The 8,948-nt window shown below is 30.0% G+C and overlaps 1 protein-coding gene across 3 annotated transcripts; it reads left to right on the forward strand.

Annotated features, from left to right (window-relative positions):
* The first annotated feature begins 3,157 nt into the window (after positions 1 to 3,157).
* On the forward strand, positions 3,158 to 6,497 carry LOC100794264 (heat stress transcription factor A-7a). Of its 3 annotated transcripts, none has more exons than XR_005889911.1 (4): positions 3,158 to 3,990; positions 4,691 to 5,504; positions 5,723 to 5,786; positions 5,937 to 6,497. XR_005889911.1 is itself a non-coding variant. In XM_041012582.1 (2 exons), the coding sequence occupies exons 1-2, from the start codon at positions 3,670 to 3,672 to the stop codon at positions 5,480 to 5,482; spliced, it is 1,113 nt and encodes a 370-aa protein (XP_040868516.1). In that variant the 5' UTR covers positions 3,159 to 3,669; the 3' UTR covers positions 5,483 to 5,701. The 3 variants fall into 3 exon arrangements, 1 of the variants encoding a protein (XP_040868516.1); XR_005889912.1 differs by having other exon boundaries at positions 5,727 to 5,786; XM_041012582.1 differs by lacking the exons at positions 5,723 to 5,786; positions 5,937 to 6,497 and having other exon boundaries at positions 3,159 to 3,990; positions 4,691 to 5,701.
* The last annotated feature ends 2,451 nt before the right edge of the window (positions 6,498 to 8,948 follow it).

The raw sequence follows: 8,948 nt of genomic DNA on the forward strand, positions 1-8,948 counted from the left end.
TGCCAAATTAAAAATAACATGTATGGTGATATAAAAACTAATACTTTCAAGAACATTCATACGGATTAATTTATTTACATAAATAACGTTCAGTAGATTTTTCATGTTACGTGTCGTACATCAGGATATTCTATTCACGCCATCTCCACAATATAATTAATAATACGTTCATTACTTAAGAACAAGAACTGAGAACCAACGCTTAACTGTGCATGTTATTTTTTATTGGATCACAAAGTACTATTATTATAATAATCAATAAGGTGACGATGCACAGTATATTAAAATGGGTGATATTGTGACTTGCTAGCTTAAGATTAAACAAATGCAACTTGGACATATAATAATGGGGGGAGGGAAACCAAGATGTCTATGGCTGACTCACTCACTCATATTCCAAGGACATAGATATGGAGTAGGGTATAGGTTACGTGTCACACTACTGTAATTGCCAACAAATGCTTCGTGTTTTGCAATTTTTTGCCAGTGATTTGAAATTGTAAATGGTATAAACAATACTATATTTCATATATTATATGCAAGTTTATTTTTAATTACATGTAGTGGTAGCAGCAGCAGTAGTATATATATACTATACGTAAATTGAATTATACCTGCAGTACTAAACTATTTTATTTTATTGCAGTCTTAGCTTGTCATTTATTATATTTGGTTTCTTCTATTTATTCTATATCACAACCTATACTCTTCAATATAAAATATAAAAGTTATATAACAACAATGAATAAGAGGTAAAAACATTTCAAATTAAATAAGTTAATAGTTTCTCATTTTTTGAAACGTTACTGTAATATTTTATAAAAAAATTAACTTTTTAATTTTTATATTTTATTCTCTTTTATTCTTAAAATATTTATTAAATTTTTAATTATTATTTTTTAAATAAAACATAATTTTATTATTTTTTTCACTCATTTCCTCTATATGATCAGTGTTATTTTTCAATAAAACAATATCATCTTATGTTAGTTGATTCATATGATCAGTGTTATGATTTCAAAATTTTGAATATACCTCATAAAATGTCAAATTATCTAAATAAATATTTAAGAACAACGTTTCCTATTACATTAAGAGGAATAAAGAAAAGGTTATACCATTGATCATTGGTGAATAGGAATGTCAAAATGGGATAGGCTCAATGGATTGGGTTGTGTAATTCAATACTTTAACTTGCATAATTCACCCACCCAACGGGTTGATTGAGTTGACATTTCTTCCCCTGGAATTAGGTTAGATTTTCACTAAGTGTGTTCCTTGATTTACTAGATTTATAACAATTTTTTTTCTTTTAATTATGTTTGATCATAAAGTTTGAAAAAAAATTAAGACAAATAAAATAAATAAAAGTTTTACAACATTTTTTTGTTAATAGGTGAACTCAATCTAACTTATCAACACATAAAGTCAAGTTAAAATTTTAAACCCATATAAAAAATGAGTTGAACCCAACTAAACTCATTTTTAAGTACATTAAACTGAGTTGAATTTATCTATTTGACGATTTTATTGATAAACCCAAATAGATAAAGACTATTCTATAATAACTTAATGTTAAAAATACAAAAGTAAAAGAATTTTTTTGTAAAAGTAAATAAATCAATTTTTAATGTAACAAATATTTTTAAAATAAAACTTAATATTATATCATTAACATTAACCATAATAATGAATACTAACATAACTGTATTCAATTTAATTACGTAATGAGAATTGACAAGACACTTGAATAGTAAATATGTGATAGTTTTTAAATACGTCATTTATATTGTTAAAATTGATATAGTATATTTTTATGAAAAGGAATGCTGCAAATGTTTTAAAATATTATTATTGATAACTTGGATGAGAGTATATATGAAAGACTTTTATTCTTTTAGTTGTTTTTTTCTTCATTGAATTATCTATGATTTTTTTTCTAAAACTAAACATATTTTGTTATTTAAATATAAAATTGTCAACATAAATAATATTACATGAATACATGTAATTATGTTCATTGTATATTTTTTATATAACATTTTCAAAATACATTAAAAATCAAATAACCAACTTTTTTTATTGTTCACGAAATATTTTGCCACAAAAAGTAAGCAGTGAGGTGACACTAGATATTTATGTACGGAAATACTAAGCAAAGGTTTTTTGTCGGATTAGTGGCAGAGTTAAGCTTACCTCCCTAGACCAATGAGAAATAAGTAATAAATAACATTAAAAAAATAGCATATAACACTAAAATCTTGTTCTGACAACAAAACCGGTTTATCTACTTCCGAAAATCCCTCCCATAATTTCTTTGTGGTTTTGAATCTTATAATTTTAATGAATCAAGTGGCTTCTTACATATGTTACCATCGGATTGAGGAGAGGGGATCAAATTTGCCACCATTTGAAATCATATATTAAAAAAATATATCAATATTTCAACATTTGGATTAAAAAACCATACATTCCCGTTAGAATTTATTAATTGGAAGGATTAGATATGATTTAAATTTAAATTATAATTGATTTAAATTTGTGTATTTTTTTTATTTGTAATTCTGTTTTGATATTTTATTCTCAATAATCATGAAAAGACGATAGAAATAATATGTATTTGATCACTGTTTCATATCAATAAAAATTATCAAATTTTATTTTCTTACCATGGTATCAGAGCAAATTCCAATTATCTCTCTTCTTTAGGAATTAGAAATTAACTTATGAGTATGAAAATGAAGGATATGTCAAATAAATTAGATTTTTCACATGGAGATTTAAAGGTTCTTAATAATTCTCCTAACAAGTTGGAAATATATAACATCCAAGATTTTTTTAGTAATTCTCTTGACAAGTTGAAAATGTGTGACATCCATACACCAACCTGAGAGAGGGGTGCTAGAATTCATTAATGGTAGGAATTAGATATGATTTAAATTTAAATTGTAATTTATCCAAATTCCTGTATTATTTTTTCTTTTTTTATTTGTAATTCTGTTTTAATATTTTGTCCTCAATAAACATGAAAAAATGGTAGAAAAAATCATATATTTATTTGCTATTTCATATCAACAAAAATTATCATATTCCATTTTCTTAACATCCCCCACCACCACACCATGGTGCTTGCCTCTATAACTTCCAGAGCTTTCAGAGCCATATATCCACCCACTCTCTTTCTCTCCCAATATGTGTAGAATGTTCTAATTAATTCTCCTTTTTATTTTATAATCCACATAATATTTTATTTAAATTTTTCTACTACACTCCACTATTAAATTTTTTCTTTCTACATAAACCCTCAAAACACTTCAATAGCTTTCTTCCTAATTAGGTATGTGTTATGACACACTCCATCCTGTGTTTTTTTAACTGCTTAAACGACTTTCCTAACAAGGAAACAGAGTCCTCTGCATTCTTCAAAATCCAAAGCTTCACTTTTTTCCTCCACGTTTCACTTTTTTTTTTTATTCCTCTTCTTCTTGCTCCTCTGTTTCGATGTAGTTTTCTTCTCTGTTTTATGCCAAGTCCATCCTTAGTTTTTATAGTTTCTGCATATGAAGGAACCTCTCAGACATTAACTTGAGACAAATTGATCGTGAGAAGAGTGAATTAAAATTAACATAACCCAACCTTAACCCATCAAGTTTGTTCATTTTCTAAAAAATGAACTACCTGTACCCTGTGAAAGAAGAGTACTTAGAATCGCCGCCACCATCATCGTCGTCGCCAACAACAGGAGTTGATGAGTCAGCAATGGTTCCTCCTCCGAGGCCAATGGAGGGGCTTCACGAAATAGGGCCACCCCCATTTCTGACCAAGACTTACGATGCAGTGGAGGACCCCACCACTAGCCACATAGTTTCATGGAACAGAGGAGGTGCCAGCTTTGTGGTTTGGGATCCACACGCTTTCTCCAGAGACCTTCTTCCTAGATACTTCAAGCACAACAATTTCTCAAGCTTCGTCAGGCAACTAAACACTTACGTAAGTCCTCTCTTCACCACCACCACCTTCTTCACTCGTTTTGTCTCTAATCCTTCTAGTTTTATGGGAATAATGTTTTGACATAACTTAAATTTGGTTTCATGGGTATTTTGATACCTGTTCTCTGATCAGAATTGTGTTTTTTTTTTCTCAGTAACATTTAATGCAAACTTTTTTCTCTGATAAAATTTCATTTTTGATTGGAAAACAAACAATACTAATAATACTTATGGAAATGTTTTTAAGTTTTGTTGTTTTTGTTTTGCTTGCTCATATAAGTAACAATCTCATCTTCTGTTTGAATGAGAAATAAGTTCTCTATCTCTTTTTTCCTGCTAGCTTTTGTAGTGGAATATAGTTTCACTGTTCTATCGTTTTATATTTTCTTTACTCCTAGTCTCAGTGGTAAGTTTTCATGTTTTATTACTAAAACTAATTAAAAAGTTATTATATGGTATTGTAATATTCAAATATTTAAAGTCACATGTTCTCTTGTGGGTTTTTTCTTGACTTCTAGATTTCTCTTTTTCTCCTATCCTATCTGTTCCTGCTGTGGCCAGTGGTACAGTTTGGCTTCACGCCCAACGACTTTGTCCATTTCCTGTCATAATTATAGCAATTATGGTTCCAATTTATTCAGTGTGTATTGAGTTTTTATGGATTTTGGGTACTAAAAAATATGTGGGGTTAAATTTCATAGGGTTTTAGAAAAATTGATCCAGATAGGTGGGAGTTTGCAAATGAAGGATTCCTTAGAGGGCACAGGCACCAGTTGGCAAGCATAAGGAGAAGGAAACAACCTTCTCGGCCTTATTCTTCTTCTTCTTCTTCTCAACAAGCACAAGGTCACTGTGTTGAAGTTGGTCGCTTTGGACTTGATGAAGAGGTTGATCGTTTGAGGCGTGACAAGCACGTGCTGATGATGGAGCTTGTGAGGCTGAGACAGCAGCAACTGAACACAAGGTCATACCTTCAAGCAATGGAGGAGAGGCTAAGAGGGACAGAAATTAAGCAGCAACAAATGATGGCTTTCTTGGCTAGAGCTTTGAAGAATCCAACTTTTATTCAGCAGCTACTTCAGCAGAAGGAGAAGAGGAAGGAGCTTGAAGAGGCCATGTCCAAGAAGAGGAGAAGGCCAATTGAGGGAGGGCCAAGTGGGGTTGGAGAACCAAGCAGTGGAGGAGAAGAAGGAAGAAGCAGTGTTAAGGTTGAGCCTCTTGTGTTAGGTGAATATGGTTTTGGAGTGTCAGAGTTGGAAGTGTTAGCTATGGAGATGCAAGGTTATGGTAGGGGAAGGAGGGAACAAGAGGAGGAGCCTGAGGCACTAGAATCACAAGAGAGGCTGGAGAAAGAGCTTGATGAAGGGTTCTGGGAAGAACTTTTCAGTGAGGGTTTTGAGGGTGAATTGGATATTCCAACTTCCCAAGACCAAGATGAAGATGTCAGTGTGTTGGCCAATCGCTTTGGTTACTTGGGTTCAAGTCCTAAATGAATGAACCAACCACATATTATTGGTTAACCTTATTCATTTATTTGGTTCTAGTAGTGTGAGTTTTTTTTTTTTTATCAAGTGGAGGCACTCATGTGGGGGAGGAGCCATCCCATTTTGGCATGATACATGTGGAAATGATTTTACTTTTTTGGTGTTTCTAACCCCCATTATATCATGATGTCCCTTTGTAGCACTTTGTAGAACCTAAAAATTTTCTCACTTTTCTCTATGTTTGATTAGGTAGGTTGCAGCTGTTGCTTGGACAAGAATCTATGGTAGTGATAGCAATCGTTATTTACTCAAGGTTCAGTTTTATATATTATATATATGTCTTTTTCTTTTTAACCACTCAAACCCCTCCCTCCTTTGTAATGTTCATCTTAATTATATATCAACCCAGCTATTGTATTTGCCTATTTGTTGTTTTGATTATATATTACCTTAACGAATGTAGATTATTCAGAAGCCGTAGAATGGATACGAATTCGAAGTAGCTGGTCTCCAAGAATCATAACTGATTGTTGCTTTTGAACCAAGATCCGGTTGGTGGTTAACCTTGTCGGTTTGATTTTTTTTCCCCTCTATACTTTTCATTGCTTGAGACTTCGTCATGTGGCTTGAAATAAAACGAGGCCACACGTGGAATTTCATAATGTTACATATATATGGACAATTTTGTTAGGTATCTTCATGCTTTCAAGATTCCGTTCACGTTTAAACCTTAAAAGCTAAATAACAAAAATCACACGGGGCTCTAAACGTGTCAAGTGTCTAGGACATAATCAAATAACGAAAGTGATCGTTTTTAGTTAGAGCATTTCCAATAAAAATGTTTTAAGTGAGTTTTTAAATTATTTTTTTTGTAATTTTTAAGGTATTTTTTTGTAGTCCCCACAATATTATGTCATTAAAAGAAATTCATATATAATTTTATTTAAATGATAAGAAATTTTAAAAAAATTATATTTATATGTTTTTTTTTATTTTCACCTAGTTATAGTGTTATTATGTGCCATATAAATATTATTTTTTATTATTAAGAAATAATTTCTTGCACAAAATACAAATTTTATTAAGAAATTCTACCTATCATATAAATTTATTCCTATAAAAAATAGTTTCTTGGATCGACAACCTTGTAAACAGTAAATTGTGTCAAGTTATGTACAATCACAAGGTTCCCAAAGTGAATTTTGTAACCTTCAATCGGATGCAATTTTTTTCCTCTCAGTTTGGGTATAGTGATTTAGAGTTATGAGAAGTGTTGATATTATACTTGTTTTTCTTTATTCTTTTTAATATTTATTGAGCAATACTTCATATCAGCAATTATAAACAGTAAATTGACTCAGGTTGTTCATTGAAAGGGCTTAGTTTTTCTAAACGAGTAAAGATAGAGTGAGTAATATAGTAACACATGCATGATTTATTATGCATTTAAAACTTGTAAGCTATTAACTCATTCGTATAAATATTGATGGTTAGCCATTAATTTTAGAACATAGCATGTGGTTATCTTCGATTAACATAGGCAACAGATGTTGATGACGGTTATACTTGGCGAGAATAATGGGGAAAATTAAAACAATAATAAGTACGTCGATTGCCAAAGTAGCATACGAAGGGGCATTTTTTTTTTTACAAAAGCATAGGAAGAGACATAAATCTTTCACCATCATTATTTCCGGTTGCTCCTTCTCCAATAAAGTCTTAGCAGGTCTACTTATTAATGACAAACAATTATCTCATGCATTTGAATCATTGAGAATTAAATATCCCTTCAAACAGTCTTATTGTACGGTATATTCATTGCAATTTTTTTTTTACTGATATTCATTGCAAGTTTCTCATTCCTTTTAAATGTAATTTCTTTTTGTTTTCACTTTTTGAAAACTTTGTTAAAGTTACCGCATGAACGAACATGTATGGTAGTAAAAGTGATTGTGAAAGTTCTCAAAAGCTAATTACATGTAACATTTATATTGATTCCAAGATTGTTCTATTCTTTTAAACTTATTGGATCTTTATTGGTGCCCATTTTCAACTTTAAATTTCTGTTCTAAGTAACCTAGAAGTATATAGATTTTGATAGTACGTGGTTACTCAGAAAATTGAAGAAACATTTGTAGAGACAACTTATAATTTGAAACAGATTAGACTGTTTTATTAGTTTCTCTAAAGATTTAATTTATTCATAGTGAAGATCTATTTTATATGTAATTTTATTTGTAAAATTAAACGTTTTATTTTAAGAAATTATATTTCTGTATTTATTTTGTTGATTATATCTATAAATTATTTTTAACAAGTTTGAGACGCTTTCTTAATGCGCGACTCAAGTTAGCAATTACTCCTATATACTATATTATACGTTCTGAAACAAGTTGTGGGAGAAATTGAGAAGCAATTGGATGATTACCTTCGTGATATTTTTTGGAGGTAGAGGATGGAACTTTTTGCCTCCACACTGTTTACAAATTTTATGAAGGAGATTGATGGTTTTGTTTAAAAAGATTTGATTTCTTTAGAGTGGCGTATATTTCTAATCATCATTGATGATAAAATGAATTGTTGAAATTGTGATATATTCATCTTTAATAAATTACAAAAGTATTAAAATTTATTTTTGTCATTTTTTTATTAGTGCTACAATTTTGCATATTATCGTCTGCTGAACATTTTTTATTATAAATAACTAAAATCCAGATCAGTAGGCAGTTTCACATTTGAAATTTCAAGCTCTAATGATGGGAAAAGACTATGTTTATCTATAATTCCCGTAGTCACCTGGATTGCATATCTTGTTAGTGATATTATTTATGTTAAACTATATAACATTAAATTGTAATGTTATAACTTTGGATGAGCATTTGCAAAAATCCTTACAGTCCATTCATTACCGATTATTTTCGTTTTGCATATATACCTTTTGGGAAAAAGTATAATTAACCTTCCATTAATCTTCTCGTTTATTAGGATATCGTTATTTGTCGTTTCACTATTCCCCCAAATCAATAAGCAGTACAGGCTATTTTTTTTCCTTTTATGTAATTTCATATTTTTTTCTTTTTTTCCTACAGTTCAAGTTAATTATATATGCCTTTCGTGTGCCTATGCACTTTTGATTTTGTATTACTTTAAAAAAACAGCCATTTTGCAGGTTTTTATTAGCTAAAAGAAACTTTTACACCTCTGTTATTTCGTTTAATCAAAATTCTAATATTACATGACACTGTAACGACACATCTACCAGGTAGTTTCTCCTTATGTAATTTCTTGAAATTTAATCAATCTATAAGATTAGACGTCATGTATATGTCATCAACACATAACCACACATACATGACTTAATAATTGTTTTCATTATACATATGTATAATTTTGTCATTATACATATAATTGAAGACCCTAAAAATTATTATAATGGTTATAATAATATTAGTCTATTATATTAGATGTCTTTCAT

The sequence above is a fragment of the Glycine max genome, chromosome 19 (genome assembly GCF_000004515.6).
Source record: "Glycine max cultivar Williams 82 chromosome 19, Glycine_max_v4.0, whole genome shotgun sequence".
NCBI lineage: Eukaryota > Viridiplantae > Streptophyta > Magnoliopsida > Fabales > Fabaceae > Glycine > Glycine max.